Here is a 22,909-nt window from a genome sequence, read left to right on the forward strand (position 1 = left end):
AGATGAATGTTTGGATTACATTCAGGAAGACAGACAATAAATATAAATGAAATACAACGAAAGTATAAACACCTGTCCTAGAGGCAAAAAATATATATATTTTTTAAATTCGAAATATGGGAGTTGTTAGGGTTAGGGTTAGTTAGACCGGTAATTTGCAAACCAACGCGACAACTGCTTTGGTGCTTCACATGTAATTCCGAAGTGCGCTTTCCCTCAAATTCCTGATATCAAATATCTTCTCACAGACCCTGTATCTGGCCATGTGAATAGACTCCTTCACAAGCCAATCACCAACATGACCATCATGAGGAATTAAAATAGCAACGCTTTGACATTCTGCAAATCATCTTACTTTACCTGTACAATCGACAGTGAGCATGCCAAGTAGCTACTTCCTGATTAACAGGTTTCCGTAAATGTTTGCATTATATATATATATCTATATATATATCTATATATATATCTATATATCTATATATATACACACACAGACTTGGCATTTAATATGGAATATTTTTTTTGTGAGGGTGAACTTACTTTTCAAGATGACTTAGAACCAAAAGTTCATTGGAATTACGTTGAAATTATTCTAGATTTTGTTAATGTGACCTTTAAAAGAAACAAAAACCACATTTGACATTTCGAAGCAAATAAATTGATCCTTGAAAGTGATGTAAACCGATATCGAACTCAATTCACGGACAGTACTGTGTTAAACTTCTGTACGTTTTCCAGAAGTATCTCTTTATTTTGCACATTAGCCAAATTTTTGTTCAACAAAAACAAAAGCTAAATTATGACTGGGATTACGGACAGTAAAATTACAATTCAGTACTTCGTGTAACCCCGCCGAGCATTCAGGAGAGCACGTACACGTCGAGGCATGCTGTTCACGAGATTTGACAAGGTTTGGACAGGAATCGCTTGCCATGCAGTGACAATAGTCTGCTGCAATTCACGCACAGAGGTCGGCTGCTGGTCCAAGTTGTCGATTTGACGCGTTAATTCTGCCCACAAGTTCTCTATCGGATTCATATCCGGGGGCATGGCAGGCCACTCCATATGCTCTACACCACGGTCAGCAAAAAAGTGTTGGATCATGCGAGCACGATGAGGCCATGCATTGTCATCTTGGAAGACAAAGTTTCCTTGAAAGGCTGCACGAGCAAATGGAAGCAATGTTTCTTCCAGAATGACCCTGTACTTGAACTGGTTCAGATTTCCATTCAGAACAACCACGTCAGTTTTGCCCCCTGCATGAAAAGCAACCCAAACGGTCACCCCCACCACCTCCAGCTTGGACTCTTGGCACTATACAATCTTCGTTGTGGGCTTCATGCACTTGTCTGCGCACTCGGACGCGGCCATCTTGACGATAGACCAGAAATATAGACTCGTCACTGAAGGTCACGTGATTCCAGTGTCCTGGCTGCCATTGACGGTGCTCTCTGGCCCACTGCAATCGGCGCTGGCTGTGTTGTCTGGTCAGGCGTGGCTTTCCCATGGGACGCCTGGCACGATAGCCTGCTTGAACCAGTCGTTGGTTGACTAGCCTTCTGGATACAGGCACATTTGTCAGTTGCTGCCACTCAGCCCTAAGCTGACTTGGTACGGCCATTGCAGACTAACCGGTGCAGCTGGCGATCATCTCTCCTTGTGGTTCTGCGTGGATGTCCTGGCCTCGGTATTGGAGTAGGGACACCCCTCTGAGCATTTCGTTTCAGGATCTTTGACACATGACCTTGAGTGATGCCATACTGCCGAGCAATAGCACACTGTTTCATGCCAGAATTTCATAAAGCCACCACTCCATGACAAACAGCATTGTCAAGTTGACGGACCATCTCCAGAGGAAGCGGCAATAACTTTTGTAGACGTGCAGCAGTTGTTTTCCACTAATACAGATTGCAACAACCCTTATATACCCGATTGTGAAGCCAATCGTCAAATGTACCTGTCCTTACATTTTGTCATGCCACCTGTGATATAATCCTGTTATTGACTTCTTGCTGCGAAAGACAATCAGTGACATGGTTCTTTCAACAAAGACATCACCGAAGGGTAAAAGAAACTCACCAGATTGATATACTGAGTTTAGAAAGTAAACCCAAGTCCAGAAAAAAAAAAAATTCCATATTAAATGCCAAGTCTGTGTGTGTGTATATATATATATATACACAGTATATCTATATAACGCATGAGAAACCATTTCAGCTCAGCTTTGGTAAATCCCTGGGAGGAAGTCAAAATTGGTAACATTCTCTTTAAAAAGAACGGTGGACTTGCTCAGGGGGATTAACAATTCTGACCGGAAACGCGGTAGATTATTTATGTTTGCGCAATTTTCTCGATTTTCCAGGACTTCCAAGGATTGTGCGAACCATGTTCTTTTTTTAAAAACCAAACTTTGGTTTTTGTTTTTTTGTAAATGGAAAAGGCACTTTTTGTTTTTGGGAAAGCTATTAAAATTATAGCAATCACTGGCTCTTCAGTTGCCGCCAGCAGAATCATGACAAAGCAGATAGTTGCCTTTGAGCCTTTTCTCAAAAAAGTAAAGCAACGCTATTTAGATACGACATTACATCTTCTGAGAATCCTTTAGGATTCATTATTTTTACAACATTAACCAACGCTTTGACAAGCATCAACAATTCCAGCAGTTGCTACATCACCAATTTTCACAGTAGTGGTCAAGATGTTACGAATCAATAAAATGCAAATGATTAAAGCAATGAATGGCGTGAACAAATGCTTAGTGTGAACACGCTCAGTGGCACAATGATTAGAGCATCCGCTCTGAGTCTGGCATTCAGCGATTCGTTTCTGACCCTAGTCGAGTCGTAACAAAAACCTTACAATGGTACATGCAGCTCCCTTGCTTGATGCTCAGCATTGAAAGGATAGAGCACATCTAAACCCCATCAGTTACCATCCACGGAGAGGAGGAAATTTCTCCTCAATTGCCCCCTTCCCTTGAGTGTGGAGGGGAAAAAAAAGACATAATAAAGAGTGTCACTGGTACCCAGAGGCCCCAAGAAGTTATGTCACTTTCCTCAAGCTCAGTGGCTGCTTGTTTGAGGTAAAGTACAGTTTTGTCTCATTTAGTCATCTACACATGACTGTGCGTGGTTTGTGTTATAGCTCCTCCATAAGCCTTAGACCCTGTATTAATATAATAATAAAAATTGCCCGCAAACTTGTATAAACGAAAGATTCAGTCAAGCCAGATTTTATCAATGCAAAAACTGGGCCAAGCTGCGATTGATAGCCTGCCCAATGGCCAATGCTTAAAAAGTAATAATAAAAAGACCAACTCCTATCGCACCACACCTTCCGTTTACTACACTTTGTGCAGAGATTCTACGATATTAAAGTCTCAATACGGTCATCTGCTGGGAGCATGAATGTTTTTGCCAAAATTCAGAGTAGCTTTAAATGGCACTAATAATCCCGATGACATCGCAACATCCCACCCATAAACTACAACCGCTCCGCCCACTCCCCCACCCTCATCACCCTCACCATAATCGGAATCAACATTGACTGAAAAGGAAGAACGCAGCTTCCAGCTCACCTTCCTGTTGGAGCAAGCATCCCACATGCCTTTTCCCCCTATTTCATTCTGACCAATAAACTGCTTGTTTAAATAGTGTCTGGTTCTTTTTTGTTTGCTTGCCTGTTCTCCTTTCACTTTGTCAGTCAATAAAGCGGTTGCTCTGTCATTTATGTTTCGAATGAGCCGAGAGATATTCAAAATCCCCATGCTGCACAGAAATAAGGTCAGTGTGACATGGGGGAGGAGAGACAGCAGAGGAAGAGGAAGTAAGGATTCCATATGTTTGATTAATTTTGCTGGAACAGGGAGAGGGGATGGGCTGGGAGGGGTACAAGTAGGGGTTGGATAATTTAATTTTGTGGCACCAATGGCATTTGCAATTGTTATTAAAATAACACTTGTACAAGCTCTAACAAACCAAAATGGAGAAGTTAGTTCAATCTGAAATTATCGACATATGTTGGAACCATTTCTCTGGACACCCTGTTGGGAACGATTTAACGACATTGGGCTACTCCCTTGTAAACTACGACAGTATCGTTTATTTACAAAGTAGTTTGTGTAGATTGTTGTCAGACATACCGGCCTAATATACAATATGGAGCTTTTCAGAAGCAGTAGGGATCCTAAAACAGCATGAACATCTGTTCAACAAACAGGAAATGCAAGTTAAAAAAATGCTGCATCAGCCACTGCAACATCAAGAACATGGAACAAACTAAATATGTGCAGTCATTATTTATTTTTTTTAAAAACGTTTCCCTATCAAATGGTGTTCTAGCACCTTCCCCTACGTCCACGAGTTCCCCTCCTCACACTACGTGTGGGCATTGGCATCCCTTCCCACCCTGCAGGTTCGGGCATTGTAGCCTTGTCCGCCATGCGAAGCCTTGCAGTAGGACGTCTGGTTACCTCCACAAGGGACTGCAAGACATCTGCCACGCGACCCACTGCCTGCTCTAACCGCTGCAAAATTGTGTTGTTTTTCTCTTGAGCAATGAGAACATACTGCAGGGTTTGAGTGAGCAAACTGCAGTCATCAGCCTGGGGCTGCCTCGACGACGTTCGCCATTGCCCCAAACTATTGCCATCTTCATCCTCATCCTCTTCCACCGAATCATCCGTATCTTGTGCATCGTCATCTTCTTCGTCGTCATCACCTTCTTCCTCCATGTTAACTGCAGATGACCATCTTTGGCTCTGTAACTGGTGGTGCTGCATATCTCTGTCATCAATTACAGATTCATCACCTGGAATCGGCAGGGGTGGGGGGGAGGGGGGGGGAATTATAAATGAAAACACTTTCCATGTTATCTGTTGGCAATAACATAAATTTGTAAATGCAGAGTGGCAGAGTGATCACAGAACTCCTTTTAGAGCCAAGCCAAAAATAGGGGCAATGCAGTTGGGCTCACCTGGTAGAACTATGGAACCACTGGTAGGTGTGGATGACACACAAATTATGTGACGAAGAAAGGAAATACCTATTTTGGGGGGCAAACCGACCCGATTTGTTTTTAATGCCGTGAACAAACTTTGGTGCATCACGGTCGATGAAGGTCGTGGTCAAGTTTCATCGAAATGGTGTGTGTAGCTTCAGATAATAAAGCACATACGAAACCAAAATGGAGAAGTTAGTTCAATCTGAAATTTAAAGTTAGTTCAATTTAAAGTTAGTTCAATTGAATATCTCTAGGTACCTATTTTGTGGATCAAGACCCACCCAAAAACAAGTTTCATCAAAACCTTTTCATTTCATTTTACAATCGTGTGTAGTTTTGGAGAAGCAAATATATATTTGGGGGGGGGGGGGGGGGTTGAAGCGCCTCCCCATATACCCTCTTAAAGAGCGCAGATTTTGATGCAGTCAACACACCTTTGTTAGGCATCAGATATGAAGTTTATGGCCAAGCTTCATCAAAATCATGTGTTTGGTTCAAGTGATAATGACTGAAGTGTTTACAGACTCGCTCACTGACTGGCCGGCTGGCTTACCTATGGACACTGCTCGATCATATAAGCACAGGTGAGCTAAAGTTGAGTTCCAATCAATACATACAGGGTCTCCAACCACACTCAAAACATCAGGCTAATGGATTGTGGCAAACTATCGACCAAAGATAAGGATTTTTATCCCCACGTTTTTTGAAAAAAAAAAAAAAAAAGGAGGAAGGGGGGGGGGGGGGGGCGGGGGCGGTGGGGAGTAATCGGAATCGGCTCTGTCCAATTGTCCGTCCGGCACGCTATCTCCTCCTCTGGGCAGGAATTCACCAAACTTGATAGTTATGATCACCACATGGCACAAAGGTGCAAGAGCAGTGTCATTTTTGACCCCACCCTCTGGGGTGGGGTCAAAAGGTCCACTAACAAAAAAAATGCAATTTCACATTTTATTCATGAAACTTTGTATATGCAATCAGCATTGGAGGATGCATTAAATATGCAACATTTTTTTTGATTCGACTCCCTGGTTCATGTCCGAGGGGGTGGAGACCGGTCCACAGGGGTCAAAATGGGGAAATAATTTTTTAACTCTAAATTTGATATTGGGTAATTCCTGGTGGAACCTTTTCCCATCTTTCTAAATTGCTTTAGGTGGGAAGCATGGTGATTTACGCAATTAGTCTAGTAGGAAGACTAGGTCCCCCTGCACCCCCCGGAGATATACTTCTAATCAGTGTTTCTAGATTGGAAAAAATGTGTAGAAAATGACTAGCTATGGCCCCAAGCTGAAAAAATGTCCCACATACCATTTTTATGCAAATTACTGCTGCCATTATCAAAAAAACGATTTTTGACATATCTCAGCCAATATTGCAGATAATTGAAAAATGAAGGTGTCTAGACCCATGTTTTGAAGGGCATAGATCATGATAGAACTATTCATAACATGATTACATGTGTCTATGGTATACTAGTATGCTAATTAGTGCTTTATTTACAAAATAATCACAGTTTTACAGTACAGAGAGGGAAATACTGTAGACATTTATTGGAATAGCTCCTCTCATAATACATGAACCCAAGTATCAATTAAAATCTACTCAGTGATGGTTATACATTTTACCATGTATGCTACACAAACCTGGAGTAGTTGTGTCCGTCAAAGGCGAAGAAGATATCTGCCATCTCTCCGTTACACTTGTGAAACAGCTGGAGGTTGTTGGTCTTCACAGAGTGGAGGAGCATGAAGACAAGATGGCAGTGGGTAATGAACGACATCCAGAAGGCAGCTGTCTTCCCCAGGTGGCCCTTGCGCACCTTTTCCTCAAAGGCATGGTACTTTTTGATGAGGAGTAGAGTTGAGGGGTCTTTGAGGGCTTCATCGAGGTGCTCTCGGTTGCAAGACTGGGTCATTCTGAGAAGCACAGCAGGGTCAGAGATCATGATGTTCTCCTCCTCAGTGAATCTCTCCATCAACAGCCTCTCCATTGCCTCACACACTGTTTTGAGGCAAAAGAGGGACTTTGCGTAGGCCTTTCCACTGAGAACACCTTTGAGAGATCCACTTGTTACTAGTTGTGCCTCAAAGAGAATCTCTGCATATCCAGAACCACGCATCTTGTGTCCAGTGAGCATCCCGATGTAGTTCATGGATGTGTGGAAGGGTCCAATCGTTACTACATGACTAGCAAATTCATTTGGCCAGCGCCAGATGATGGGAAGGGCTTTCATGCAGACACCCAGATCAAATGTATTCAGGACCCATCTCTGACCCACCTCAGCAGTTGCTGCCTCGGAACGCTTCAGTAGCTCACGAACAACTGCGTTGTCTGTGATCGGTTGGTGGATAGGCGTGCAGTAGTCGACTGTTGATTTGCTGGGTGGGGGAGAACCAGTTGCAGAGGTGAAACCCCCTAGCCCAGGCACAGGCTGCAGGCCACAGCTTCCGATGTATCTGATGAAGAGCCAGATGTAGTACTCTTGCATCGTAGTGGCATAGACTGTGTCATTCTCTGCTGGCGGTGTGAATGATGAGCCTTCAGGGAACTTCGGGCCAACGCGAGTAAAGTGCAAGGGTGGGAGAGTTTTTGGTGTGTCGACCTTCAGGCTACGCTGTTGTGACCTATTGATGGTAGGTAGCATTCGGTCCTTGCTGCTCTCGAACCCGGGCTTGACCTCCTGCACCATGATTCCTCCAGCACTGTTTACAATGTTGCTGCCGTGCACACTGGTAGTGGTTTTATTCAAGTTGTCCCACTCACAGTGGAATACAAGGTTGCCCTCTCCTGTCACAATTTGTGGTGTACGATAAGTTGAGACTTCATCCAGGACCTTGGCGAGAGCAGTTTCCAACTCCAAGGCGAAATCGTAGCTCTCAGAGTGTCCAAGCCTGTGTAGTATTGTGGTGAGCTGTTTGCTTCGGAACAGGTGCCTTACAGTCACACAGAGGAGAATGTGCTTTGGTAACTTCCATTTTCCATCTGACACTGCACGGCACAGATCTTGTCCAATGGAGAAGACCAGACGCTTCACCTTTTCTGTCTCGATGCCCTCCTTGCCAGTCATTAGCACGCTGAGAAAGCGGACAAGGTCTGGAGGTAGGATGTCTTCAGGATTGAGCTCCATGTCTTCAGCTGTTGGTGGCCATGGTTGGTCTTTACACTCTCTGAAAGCCTGTAGAATACCCTGGCGAAGTTGGAGGGCAACATTTTGGTTCTTGTTTGTGCTTCCGAGTGTGAATGCTCGTGCGAGAGCATTGGAAACTGTTATGTTTGAGCTGTGCACAAGCCAGAAAGAAATGACATCACATTTGTCATGATCAACCTTCGTGAAGTGGATATGCTCCTTGATTGGGTCATTCTGTAGGCGTTTCAGTAGTTTCTCTGACCGATAATTTGAGTTCTCATATCCATTCAGTTTCAGTTCCTCGACATAGAGCAAGCGCAAGGAAGAAAGCTGTAGAACTTTATTCTGCTGGATGACCTGGGTTTGAATGTGTTCCAGTACTGAGTTGAATGCCTTTTCATGGGCGGCTGACATGCAAGCCTGCTCCTTTGGTGCTTCGGCTCTGTGAATCGCACGCTCATAGTTGTAGAATGCTGTGCGGAAAGCTTTAAAACATGACGGATGGTGTTTGGCCTCACATGCAAAGAGGTCTTTGTTTTTCACCTTTCGATGGAGTCGATAGAGACCCATTTTCTCAGCCCGTGTTTCGATTTGCTCCCATGCATTTTCTTTGTTTTTAAAGGATGGGAAGGTTGTAGGCCTCTCAGTATTGCGATGAGCATCTTTGGTCTCAACTTTCTCACAAAATATACACTCTGGCGGGAAGATGGGTTCAGCAGAACCTCCTGGTTTACGAGGAGAGTGATGCCATGATGAGGTTGATGGCCCTGGTTCTGTATCATCTCCCAGACGATGAAAGTGGCGGACAAAGTGCTTATAACACTTGCTGTGATATCCTACTCTTTCTAGGTCATCAGGAAGAGTTGCCGGGATCTGATCACATACTGATTGCATACGACATGGGGAGTCATGCGGTTGGTTGAGACGTCTATCCCGGATCTTTTGAAGCAGTTGCAGTTTTTCTGAAGCAGATCCTTTAATTTTACGGAGGGGCGTGAAATCCCCATGATCAGACATGGATGGTACATGAAGGATGCATGTAGGAGGAGAGCTTTGGGCTGCAGGTTCTACATTCCGTTTTCTTTTGGGCATGCTTGCTGTCGATGTCTACCATCACTGTTAAATGACAAATAAGAAATCACGAATGATGTTAAAAGTGCCTGTGAAAGGAGGCTCTGAGTTTTCAGTGAGGTAACAGAGGTTCTGAGTCATGTTCTACACTAGGGTACTTTTTAGCTGACTAAACCATGTTTAGTGGCATCAAAAGTGCTAATAGCTAAAACATCTAAATTCTTCCACACTAACGTTAGCTATCTAGGCCAATGAAACATTGTGCTAAGTTACTGTAGCTAGCTCAGCTGTCGTGCCTCTTTCTGGTTCAATTCATATACAGAAGTCAACAGATATGTCTCATGTTTGGCATTAACAAAAGTTTAAGTTACACCGACATTAGGAACATACTGTACATAGATGAGGCTAGCTTTAACGTTAGCTAACATGGTGCTAGCTGGCTCAGCTGTTATTCTGCCTGTTTATGATTTCATGCAGAAACTGAAGTCAAGAGTGTGAGTAACATTATAGTTAGCATCTTACCTGGCTAGATTGGAGGATGAATACCAAGAACAACACACAGATGGAATGGAAGACTGAACTTTCAACTGAGGTATTCAATAACATCAACGTTACCAATTGATACGAGCGCGCGACATTACCAATTGATACGAGCGCGCGAGCGCGCATGTTACATGGATGGAAATGTAAAATGGCAGCTATAGCAGCACTAATTTGGATCTCTAGTCTGTCATTTCTGCACTGTGATTGGATAACATAAAAAAATATGTTTGGGAGTTAACAGCAGGAGTTGGTAGATTTTACGTGGGCTGGGTGAGAAACCTTTAAATAAGCAAGTGAAAATCTCTCGCAATACAAAGTCAATGGTGGGAAGAAAAGTTGAGTGGTACCAATGTTACTGCCAATGTCCCGCCCCTATGCAAGACTCAGGAGCATCTTGTTGACATTTAACCTTGAAAATACCTGGGTTTAGACCCCTTATGTACCATGTTAAGTTATCTGCAGTATTAACGTATCCTTATCATTTGTAAAACTGATTATTTTGTAATTACAGCATTAATATGCATACTAGTATACCATAGACACATGTAATCATGTTATGAATAGTTCTATCATGATCTATGCCCTTCAAAACATGGGTCTAGACACCTTCATTTTTCAATTATCTGCAATATTGGCTGAGATATGTCAAAAATCGTTTTTTTGATAATGGCAGCAGTAATTTGCATAAAAATGGTATGTGGGACATTTTTTCAGCTTGGGGCCATAGCTAGTCATTTTCTACACATTTTTTCCAATCTAGAAACACTGATTAGAAGTATATCTCCGGGGGGTGCAGGGGGACCTAGTCTTCCTACTAGACTAAATGGCATGCCATCTATTTTGCTCTCGCAACCGAGTCTTTTTACCATGTTTTTCTTATTGACCCATCATGGTCGTTGCCTTTTCTAAAAGAAAGCCCAAATTGAAATGTGGCTGAGGAGCTCAAACAACATTTGTGATTTTGTTACTCAAAGGGAATGATCAAAAACTAAACATTTTATTATAAATCCTTTGATTCTGTATGTTTGAGAAAATGTACCATTAACCTGCAAATGAGGTTGTGATAGGTACAAGGCTTCCATACAAAGAAAAACTAGAACGACACTCTTCGACATCTCGACGGCGACCGATGTGCCTCAGCCCACATTATTACATCATTATGCGAGCAACACTTGTACCAAGTTTGATTTAAATCCATTCAGCTGCTCTCAAGTTATCACAGTTTTACCTGGCATGACCTTTGACCTCTTGACCCCAAAATATAATCAATTCATGGTTACATCATCATACATACCTGTACCAAATTTTAATTTCAATCCCTTCAGCTGTTCACATGTTATCACATTTTTACTTGATATGACCTCTGACCTTTGCCTTTTGACCTTGGGACCCCAAAATGGAATCATTTCATCTTTACATCATCATACATATCTGTACCAAGTTTGAATTAGATCACTTCAGCCGTTGTCAAGTTGTAGACCTATTACAGACTTTGACCTTTGACCCCAAAGTCGAATCAGTTAAACTTTACATTTGGCCAAATCTTCCACCATTCTTCCCTGTGGTCATGGTCAGAGTGCCGATTGGTCCCCATGGACCAGCCTTTTCCCTCTTTTCTCTCCCTCTCTCTCCAACTCTCTAACTCTGTCGTGTCCCTGAAATCATGAAGGTGGGGGTACAACATCCTGGATATGGGGGATCTCTGGGTCGCTCCTGCGAGATCGATCAGCTGTCTCTATCACAAGCTTGTTGAAGAGAACTGTCTGGGGCTATACAACAACAGCAACAGCAGCAACAACAACAACAACAACAACAACAACAACAACAACAACCTCATGGTAAGGAGAATATTTCACATCACTGGAAAAATCTCAATTATCCCACCTAGTACTCAAGTCAAAGTCATCCATTGTCCTGCCTGACCGTATGTCCCAAGTCCAGCATAACAGTGAATGTGTGTCCGATAAACCCTCTATGTATCACTGCAAAAACTTGCGAGAGAAACAGTAAACATGGCTAATGAAGGATATGTTTACACCTACAAACAGTACATAGTACTTCGATTTTTTAAAAAGTCAACACTACAGATGTCTATGCTGCCTGTTATAACGATACAATATGGACTTGTACTGCCCCATAGCGTTCAAAACGACATCACCAGGCAGGCCAACAAGACCACAAATATTTGCTTGTATATTTAAGTATTCGAACAAGGTTGTTCCATAGGACAGGCTTTAAACACGTCAAAATGGATGATGGAGACGACACGGAAGATGTACAAGGGACACTCATGGTATTCATAGAATACGTACTCTGCGCAGTCAACTTGGTGCGAGCCAACTCTTCTGTTTTTGAAGGGGGTTTTTTTTTCTTTCTTTGATTCAATATGAAAGACGAAGGTGATGGCAAGTGGTAAAGCATGTGGTGAGGTGGAAAGAACTGGGAAGTGGCCCTGTGCTGTGTGCAGGAAGGGTGTCGGAGTGAACTCCATTCAATGTACAATGTGCGCTGAATGGGTTCATCAAAAATGTAGTGGTCTGAGAGGGTCATTAACCAGTGTGGCAGCTACATTCAAATGTAAGGTGTGCACAGAGGGAGCTGCAGATGGAGGAAATGTTGAGTTGGATCTTGGAGACGGAGTGAAGCTGGAAGGTGTGAAAACATTTTGCTACCTCGGAGACATGCTGAATGGAGAAGGTGGATCAGACTCGGCAACGGTTGCTCGAGTGAGATGTGCATGGAAGAGGTTTCGGGAACTGAGTGGCGTGCTGATGAGGAGGGGAGTGTCGTTGAAGCTGAAGGGAAAGATGTATGCTGCATGTGTGAGAAGTGTTATGATTTATGGGAGCGAGACATGGGTAATGAAAGTAGAGCAGCAACGAAGGTTGGAAAGGGTGGAAATGCGAATGGTTCGGTGGATGCGCGAAGTGTCGTTGAGAGAGAGGAAGACAAATGATGAATTGCAAAAGATGCTGGGAATATTGCCTGTGATTGATGCTGTGAAGAGGAACAGGTTGAGATGGTTTGGTGTGTTGAGGAAGGATGAAAGTGACTGGTTGAGAAGAGTGATGGAAATGAATGCAGAAGGAAGTAGAGGACGGGGAAGACCGAGAAAGACTTCGCTAAAGGTGGTGGAAGAAGAAATGCGGGCAAGGGGGTTAACAAGGAGAGATGCAGAAAATAGGGCAAAATGGAGAAGATTGTCATGGGGACCGCAAGGCTAACCCCCGCTCTAGCAGGGAAAATGGCCTTAAAATGCATGTTGTTGTTGTTGTTGATCCAATATGGCTGCCAGACAATGTGATGACATCATAAAATTTATATTCTCCAATATAATTGTTGTGTAGATCACACTAAAAAAAATTCAAACTGATCAGACTAAGCATTGTCCCTGTCTAATTGTGACGTCTTATTAAAGCACCAAATACGTAATCGTTAACACTTATTCCCCATGCGGAGTTCTTTCAATGAGCCATGTTTCAACGTTTCCATGGAGCGGTTTTAGAGATATAGAGGTGCGAAGTTTTTCCAAGATGGCGCCCATACCACTTGAGCTACGACGTCATAATTATCACTACAATGCTACAGGCGGAAGCGCTCCTACGGTGAAAATTTCCTATCAATCGGACCAACAATTGCAGAGAAAGAGAAATTCATACTGATGGGATCAAGCATTGTACTTGTCGATTTATGACGTCATAATTAAGGTACTGATGACATCATTAACGTATCTTATTCCGGAGGGGGAGTAATTGACAACGCACCATGTTTTAATTTTTTTTCCATGGAGCTGTTTTGGAGATAGACGTGCAACTTTTCTCAATTTCTCCAAGATGGCGCCTGTACCACGTGACCTATGATGCCATAATTATCATAAAAAATTATACAGGAGTCGCTGCTCCTCTTGTCAAAATTTAGTGTCCATCGGACTAACAGTTGCAGAGAATTTTTTTTTTTCATACTGATTAGATCAAGCGTTGTACTTGTCGAATTACGTCATAATGAAGGCACCGATGACATCATCATTAACATACCTCATTCCACATGGGGAGTACCTGACAATGAGCCATGTTTCAATTTTTCCCATTGAGCGGTTTTGGAGATAGAGGTGAAACGGTTTTCCAAGATGGTGACTGTACTACATGACCTATAACATCATAATTATGAATAAATAAAATTATACAAGCGGAGGCGCTCCTATGGTAAAAAAAAGTCATGTCAATCAGACCAACGGTGGCAGAGAAAAGTTTAAAAAATGCAGACACGCCGTCACACGTACACAACCAAACGCCGAAGCCTGCTTTTCGCTTGGCGAGCGCAGGGTAATAATCACAAAAGACATCCAACGCCCCCAAAGCCAGGCAAGGAAGATGATCTTGGTGCCCAAACCACAAACAAATGCAACCAAGAGGTTGGTCCTGCCTTTGAACATGCGCGTCAGTACAACAGGGAAGCAGCTTTGCGGGACAATATCCCAGGAAGCTTCTTTGGAAACCTTGGCTACCAACGAACAACGGCGCAGTGAAAAAGAGCCAATTTAACTCAGCTGCACCTGTAGCAGTATTCCTTGAAGTGCACTGCCCGATTTTGACACAATTTGCACACAATTTGCCTTATTTCAAGGGAATACTTTCTCAATAAATAATACTTGAATGTGTTATCACTTTATTAACCAAGGTGGGCAAAGTGTGTGACTTTAATATACAAGGTGGTTCATATTTTTAAAAGGATAGGTGAATGTAAATATTAGAACAAAGCCCCCTCCATCAGAGTTGACAGCCAAGCAATGTTACATACATGTAGGTACTGTTACATGTATGATGGGCAGCGGATGGGCTGGGTGGAGGGTTCTGGAGTTAAAATTGAAAACCTTAGCACTGTTTCATGAATAGGAAGTTGGATCATGCATCAATGACACGTGTTGGGATAAGTTGTCTTGTGTATGGTCCACACGAGAAACGGGCCCGACCTATTTTGATGTAAAGTTAAGAATATCTCGTACACCAGTTGTGTGTGCGTCCATGTGTGTCATCTCCAAATGCGGGTTTTAGAAGGTGGAACAGAGCCCTCCCTGGACGCGTTATATCCACCTTTGTGTGTGTGTGTGTGTGTGTGTGTGTGTGTGTGTGTGTGTGTGTGTGTGTGTGTGTGTGTGTGTGCACGTGTGTGTGTGTACCCGTCCACGAACTGGTTTAGGGGTCAGAGCATACCCCAGGCATGACTTCAGGCCTCGCTGTGTGGTCAGCTGCGTGGTCAGCCGGGGAACGACTTTGGCCAGATTCTTTCATGAATCGGCTAACCACACCAAATGTTTGAGTAATGCTGGAAATAATTAGCAATTGGTTCAGGGTGCCGGCAATAACTGGGAAACTCTTCATGAAAGACACCGTGGGATCTAAGTCTAACTAATGCATGGAGCCAGGACACCCAGCTTAACATGCAGGATCCGAGGGCACTTTGTGATGCAACGATCTGCCTGCAAAATACCGATGTGACAGTTTATAGTCGAGACAGAGGAAATATAACCCAGCGTACACAACACAGAGGTAAGTGCGTTACCTATATACCATCCTGTCAGGACTTGTACCTTTAGGATGTAATTATCAATTTGGAAGGAAAGACATAGATTACTCTTAAAAAGTTTTGACGAGAATTGATAAAACGAGAGCGTTCACAGAACACCATAACCGCACGCAGTGTTCAAGTATATAAAATAATGCTTTTAAAGATTGTTAGAAAAAGTCCGTAAGTTTAGTGCTGTTGAAGCGGTCTTATACACCACCTTATTTAACATGTCTAAGTAACTGGAGGTAACTGTAAAACTGGAGGTTATTGGAAGTGATAAGAAGGCGATTTGTGTTCTATAGTGTTCAATAATGTGATTAAATTTAAATGAAATAAATATTGTAAATAAATAAATAAAAGAAATATTGTAAAAAAAAAAAAAATATTGTAAAAAAATAAATAAAATAAATATTGTAAATAAAAAAATAAAAAAAATATTGTAAAAAAATAAATAAAATAAATATTGTAAATAAAAAAATAAATAAAAATTGTAAAAAAAAAAAAAAAAAATTGTAAAAAAAAAAAAAATATTGTAAATAAAAAAAAATAATAAATATTGTAAAAAAATAAATAAAATAAATATTGTAAAATAAATAAATAAATAAATGAATTCTGGTTTTTAACCGCCATTGACGCAGTGGCTATTACACCACTCAATCTACACATTACATTAGCTCTTTGTGCCTGTTGTTTGTATCCTTTATTACGTCCTTAAAAACAAAGTTTCCTGTTTGGAATGATTTTCAATTTTGTTTACCTGCCAGGCAGGTAGACGGTAAAAATATCTCACCCCTCTGCGCATGTGCGATCGGGACAAATTCAGAGCCAAAGTACTGTTAGACGACAAACTTGTGTTCTGATTTGTAGTGTTTCCTCGATAATTTAAAAAACTTGTTCAGATCAAATTAGACCAAACGATCATTCCAGTACTTTGCAGGTTTGGGGGGGGGGGGGGGGGGGTTCAAGGATGTTCACATGTTACGAGTAGAGGCGGTGTATCAATGTATGTGCCGTCCTTTTGAGAGACAATTAGCCGGGTGACCTGCCTGCCAGCATTGGATGCTGGATGATAATCCCACAGAAATTTTAAAGAAAAATAAAAAAATAATGAAAGAAAGAGAAGAGTAGGCCATTGTGTGCCGGTATCCTGGCCAAATTACAATCCTGGGAAAGGGAAAAAAAAGAAAAAAATTTTAACGCATCTTTTACTTCGGAATTCACTGCCTCAGTCGCACGACCATCAACAGCATTCACCATCAAATTATTTAACCGCGCAAGCGATTTCATTGGTTAGTCTGAAAGACGTCACGACCGGAAGTGACGACACCGACATCAAATAACGACATTTTATCGGTAAAATAGTATTCAGGTAAATGTTATCGGTTCCGGCGAGATAATTTTTGTTAATTTTATTTTAATATAAATACGCGGCCTAAAATAAAAACGTTTACCTGACAGGAAAGCGGTGTGGTGCTTCGCGCGGTTTTAAAAAACAACGAGTTTTAAGTATTTAAAGACTTGGCTCAGACGAGGTGGACGTGGATGTAAACTTAACCGACACGTGTAAACTCACTGGCTTGCTGCTCCATGGTCCACGCGGGAAGCTGTCCGTTCCCGAGCTGCGTCCGAAGGTCGAACGTGGCCAGGATCCTTTCCTCCATCGGGGTCAGGATGGACCACTGCGCCCCCAACCTGCCGGGCCGACGCGCCAGCCCCGCTTTCTTCTTGACGCCGCCGCGGATGTCGTGCCAGCGCTTCTGGATGTCCGTGGCCTGCCGGCGACAGCCGCCCAGGGCGTTTATCTTGGTGGCGATGTCCTGCCAGATGGCCCTTCGCGTGTTCGCCGAGGCCTTCCGCGGCCCGAACAGGGCGAGCTGGTTGCTCAGCACTTCTTTGATGAGAACGGCGTTCTCGTGGCCTTTAAAGCGGCTCTTCCGCCGGCGGCCGGAGCTGCGCCGTTGTTCGCCCTCGCCGTTGTCCAACGACGCCATTGCGGCGATTCGCGCCAACGGACGGTTGAGGTCGCTCTTGCCGCCCGCGCTCAGCAAAAGGTGTAACGGTGCAGTTCACGACAACGACGGGTGGGCGTCAATCGTTAAGCGCGGCGTGTTTGTCCGATCGATCGCAGACATTGCGGAATCTCGACACCGTGCCGTCTCTCAGAGCTGCGCCGTGCTCACCGACGCTATCGCGAGACCCGGAGTAAGACGGACGCACTCAACACGACATATCGACAGTCGGTAACGTACAGTTTCGATCGTTCCCTTGACCAATGGCGGATCCGACTCTCTCGAACGCACACAAAGGCGCCACGCCCACTTCCGGCGCGCAACCCGTTTCCGCCTCGCCCGCTTCATCAAGCGCTGTTGTTGTTCTAATAACGCTTTAACAACTACCCAAACGATCTTACCTCAGGAATAATTTTTCCTCCACGTCGCTTTTAGATATGCACGAATAATTTAACGTACGTTTAATTGAAAAGGTGAGAGGGAGATTTTAAAAGCTGAGCAAAATGAACGACGAACATACACCTCGGGGTAGGACTGCTCGTCCGGTCGGTAACGCAAGGAATTTTTGTAGAAATAAAGATAGAGGTAGCAATAGGTAAATGTGAGCACGTGTATCCGGCGTATGTACGTCCTGCTTTGTATACAACAACTCATGATAGACGTGTTTTATATAAATGTGAAGATTTCTCGCTGATCACATGATTCACCGTTTAATAGTAATAGTAATGGGATATTCGTAATCCGACGCAAAACTTTACGAACGGTTCCTCTATAATGTTATAAGTGCGAACAGTTGTTCGAGACATCAAAGTTTTATCGGTTTTATTCATATTTAACGGTAACATTACAGTCAGTCGGGGATGCGAGACAATTACAACGTGTGTGTGTGTGTGTGTGTGTGTGTGTGTGTGTGTGTGTGTGTGTGTGTGTGTGTGTGTGTGTGTGTGTGTGTGTGTGTGTGTGTGTGTGTGTGTGTGTGTGTGTGTGTGTGTGTGTGTGTGTATATATATGTGCGTGTTTGTGTGTGTGCATGTTTGTGTGTGTGTGTGTGTGTGTGTGTGTGTGTGTGTGTATATATATGTGCGTGTTTGTGTGTGTGTGTGTGTGCATATGTGCGTGTTTGTGTGTGTGTGTGTATATATGTGCGTATGTGTGTATTTGCTCGTGTTTGTGTGTATTTGCTCGTGTTTGTGTGTGTGTATTTGCTCGTGTTTGTGTGTGTGTGTGTGTGTGTGTGTGTGTGTGTGTGTGTGTGTGTGTGTGTGTGTGTGTGTGTGTGTTTGTGTGTGTATATGTGTGTGTGTGTGTGTGTGTGTGTGTGTGTGTGTGTGTGTTGGTTGTCATCTCCATTTGTGGGTTTTAGGAGGTGGAACAGAGTCCTCCCAGAATCCAAAGTATCCACCTCTCCAGTAAAGGATCACGGATCATGGATCAAGCTGTTCAGCTTTTTCAGAGTTTTGTTCCAAGTTCTCTTTTCAGAATCGTCATCGAACCCTGGATTGCCTCCAGTTGTAGTTAATTTGTGGTAATGTTCCAATGATGTTTTTCAAAATATCGGTGAGTTTCTTCTTCATCATTCCTGTTGCCCAATTATCACTGATACAATTTCGATGCTCTTCAGCTTCCAAGATATATTGACCTCATTTTTGAGGTCCTGGTATTTGGTCATTTTCTTGATTTCTGTGTTTCAGCCAAAATTGCTGGGTACTGATATCTCAATCATCAATGCTGTCTTTTCCTTTTTGTACCTGAGCACAATGTCCGGACACAATGCTTTGTTTTCTATGTTTACGCTCGATGGAATCATCAGGTCGTACATGAGCATGACGTCCTCATTTTCAATGATTGCCCTTGGTTTGTATTTCCATGAGTTTTCTGGAACTGGGATGTTAAATTTTTTGCAGATATGCCAATGAATCACTTTGCATACTTTGTTGTGTCGTTGTGTGTAAAGTTGTTTTGATAATCGTTTTTTGGATCCCGAGAGCAGGTGACTAGTACTTTGTGTTTCTGTCTTGCAGAATAATCTGCACTTGTCCGTCTGGCTCAGTCCTGCCATCTTTTTAAATCCATTGGTGCAGTGTCCTTGATCTTGGGCATTTATTATGATTTGTTCTCCGTCCCCGTTGAGCTGACCTCTTCTTAGCCATTCCAATGAGCCTTCTTTGTCTATCCCCACACCGTCCAATTCTTTTTTGAATTTTCCTGCTCTTTTTTCCATTCTCCCAGTTGTTGGTGTATATTTCTTGATATTTATTTTTACCTCCGCCACCAAGGGTGGATGGAGGTTATGTTTTCACCCCAGTCTGTCTGTCTGTTTGTTACTTGCAAAATCAAAGATTTTTCAAGTACTTTGGTCGGTTGTGTTTGTTATTACCCTCGCCAGAGGAGAGGGTATTGCATTTGAGTTTGTTTGTCCGCACAGAATAAATGATTTTCTCTGCAACCATTGGTCCGATTGACAGGAAATTTTCAACATAGGTGCATCTCCACCTGTAGAATGTTTTAATGATAATTATGATGTCATATATCACGTGGTTCGGCCGCCATCTTGGAAAAACCGAAAAACATTGCACCTCTATATCTCCGAAAGCACTGAACAGAAAATATTGAGACATGTCTCATTGTAAAGAACTCCCCCAATGGGGAATAAAATATGTTAATGATGATGTCATAGGTGCCTCCATTATGACATCATAATTTGATAAGTACAACACTTCATCCGATCTTAATGAAATTTCTTGAGCATAATCTAGGAATAAATTAGTTTAGAAAAAAAAATAATGAGGACGTCATCGGTCACGTGGTTCGGCCGCAATATTTGTTTTAACACAAAAGCCTTAAAAACCACTGTAAATACATCCTGGTGAGGGTTTGCAATCTGATTGCTCTTTCTTGTTCTGTTTGTCCTTTTGTCTCTTTGTCCTTTTGTCTGTTTGTCACCGGCCTACCGGTCACAATTCTAAACCGATCATCGCGAAACTTCACCAAGTTGTAAAGGTCGTCACAATTGAGAAGCCTATTGATTGAGGTCAAAGGTGCAACTGAGTTGCACAAAGCCTTTGAAAAGGCTTTTGTGCATGCGCAAGATTGGAGGTCACGTTTTTTCGAAGCTGTCTGTGCGCTCGCGCTTTCAAAGTGAAGTAATTTTTCACAATTGTGTTTTTGTCGAAACTATCTATCTTTCAGTGTGTGTACCTATAGTGTGTCTTTAGTAAGATTCTCGGTGTTAATTTTTCATACCTGTATACAAAATCGTCGGTTAATTCGTGTCGCGTATTCTGAGGCCCAGTAGGCTTCCGTGTCTGACCTAGAGGCTTTGTTTTTCTCTCAGCGGTTCGTCGATTGCGCTGCAATTACTTTCGTTCCCTGTTTTTGTCCCAATCTTTCACCCCATACTTCCTTGTTTAAAATCTCAACTCAAAAAAAAAAAAAAAAAAATTTCCTTCTCTGTTCTTATTCGTTTATTCGTTGTTCTTATTTGTTCGTCCATTCTTCAATCACGTTGTTCGTGATCACGTGATCACGTTGTTAAAAATGTTTAAACTTTCCCCTGAAGAACTGTATTCTGTCGTATATTATAACACCTTTTTCTTCTTCTTGTATAAAAGGATGCTTTCGACTTGCTCACCAAATCTATTCATTCCAAAAAAAAAATCCATCTCTTACAGTTCCTTTTTTCTACATTCCCGAAACTCTCCTGCACTCCACCCCTCCTTCGGCGTCCTCAAATGTATTTTGACTCGAAGGTCTCAAGAAACTCATTTTGCAATAAATGTTCGTTTCCCATTAATCGTACACTTTTCAAAATCCAATCTCACCCCTCCCCTCCAAATCTTCCCCATCACCCCTTCCCTCCAAAACTTCCCCATCACCCCTCCCCTCCAAAACTTCCCCATCACCCCTCCCCTCCAAATCTACCCCCTTGCCCCTCCCCTCCAAATCTTCCCCATCACCCATCTCTTTCAAATCTTCTCCCTCGCCCCTTCCCTCCTAAACTCCCTCCACACTCCTCCCCTCCGAGACTCTCCCTCGCTCCTCCTCTCCGAGACTCCTCTCTCACCCCTCCTCCTCAAAGCATCCTCCCCGCTTCTTCCCCCTTCCAACTTTCATCTTCATCTCCCCCAACCTTCTGCCTCACTCTTCCCCCTCCTCAAATAACACCTCACTGTGCCTCACCCAATCACCATCAAACCTATTGTCTGCCCCATTCTTCCCTTTCTCCAAGCTATTCTGAAATCTCTGACACACCTTCAACAGCTCTCCCTACCCCTTCCTCCTCTTCCACATCTTACCCTACCCCTCCCTCCCCCCTGTTCTGTATCCGATGCTCCCCCTTCCTCTTCATTAACGGTATGGACCTCAAACATCCGGGGCCTTCGCTCAAACTTGACTGATCTCTCCATACAGGTTGCTTCTGACAAACCAGATGTGATCTGCTTTACAGAAACTTTCCTCCTTCATGATGTCTCTGATTCCTTGGTATCTCTCCCAGGTTACTCCCTCCTCCAGTATGATAGACCTGAGCCTCGTCCTGCGGGTGGGGTTGCTATCTTTATAAAAACCTCTCTTCCTCACTCGCCCTGCACTGCCCTCTCTCCACCTCACCCCCAGGAATACCTTTGGCTACGGCTTCCACTTCGCTCCCACCTTTTGTTCATATGTGTGTTGTACCGTCCACCAAACAGTGATGACTCCATCTACATCTCGCTGTCTGATAATATGGACCAACTTCTATCTACCCATCCCAACTCTCTCTTCCTCATATGTGGTGATTTCAATTGTCACCATGCCAGTTGGCTGGGTGTGCGTACCTCTCACCAACCATGGCTCTTCAGCAAAGGACTTCTGCGACTCACTGGGACTGACACAATCTGTCAATTTCCTGACCCGGATCTCAGTCAACGGAGCATCTTCTCTTCTGGACTTGGTTATGACTAACTTCCCTGAAAATGTCTGCTGCTCTTCTGCTCCAATCGGCTCATCTGATCATGTGCTTTTTAAATTGGACATCTCTCTGACCATTCTCAGAGAGCCTCCTCAGCGTCTACGAGGCTGGCATTTCACTCAGGCCAACTGGCACGGTCTTCAAGCAGCCATCAATCATCTGGACTGGTCTCCCATCTCTACCGCCTCTGACATCAACTCATCCTGGGAATTCTTCCAAAGTAAATTGCTCTCTCTCTCATGCACAGATTTATCCCATCTCGTCTTCAGTTGTCATACCCTTCCTCCCGTCCATGGTACACGGAATCTTGTGGTGAGGCTGTTGCCCAGAAACAACTTGCTTTCATCTCCTGGAAAGCAAATCCAACGGAAGGAAATCTCATTTCCTTTCACAAAGCCCGAAACAAGTGTGTGTCCACCCTCATGAGAGCCAGCAAACAATATCTCTCCGTTCTCAAGACCGAACTCTCTTATCTGTCTCCCTCTTCCAAATCCTGGTGGCGTCTGGTCAAATCTGTTTCTGGTGTTTGTTCCCCCTCCATCCCCTCCCTCACCTCAAACGGCTACACGGCTGACTCCGCACGTGAAAAAGCTGAATGCCTCAACTCTGTGTTTGCCTCTAAGTCTTGTGTCCCAAACCCATCCC

General features: G+C 43.3%; 2 protein-coding genes across 6 annotated transcripts in view; one reads left to right on the forward strand and one right to left on the reverse strand.

Annotated features, from left to right (window-relative positions):
* Positions 1-713: 713 nt before the first annotated feature.
* Positions 714-17,648, reverse strand: LOC137435547 (uncharacterized). The gene is made up of 2 exons (XM_068129439.2): positions 16,881-17,648; positions 714-4,809 (listed from the first exon to the last, which is right to left on the reverse strand). Exons 1-2 carry the CDS (start codon positions 17,296-17,298, stop codon positions 4,337-4,339), a joined length of 891 nt encoding a protein of 296 aa, XP_067985540.1. The 5' UTR covers positions 17,299-17,648; the 3' UTR covers positions 714-4,336.
* A 151-nt stretch (positions 17,649-17,799) lies between these two features.
* LOC137435545 (steryl-sulfatase) overlaps positions 17,800-22,909 on the forward strand; it is a 70,633-nt gene continuing 65,523 nt past the window's right edge. For 2 of the 5 annotated variants that reach the window (XM_068129434.2, XM_068129438.2), the window contains exon 1: positions 17,800-17,844. Coding sequence is in view for 1 of the 5 variants with exons in the window: in XM_068129436.2 (XP_067985537.2) it covers positions 17,820-17,844 (25 nt within the window). In the remaining 4 variants the exon portion in view is untranslated. Of the gene's footprint in view, positions 17,862-22,909 lie in introns of all 5 variants that reach the window. The other 3 variants (XM_078784198.1, XM_078784199.1, XM_068129436.2) reach the window with 2 other exon arrangements.

The sequence above is a fragment of the Myxine glutinosa genome, chromosome 9 (assembly GCF_964187855.1).
Source record: "Myxine glutinosa chromosome 9, kmMyxGlut1.1, whole genome shotgun sequence".
NCBI lineage: Eukaryota > Metazoa > Chordata > Myxini > Myxiniformes > Myxinidae > Myxine > Myxine glutinosa.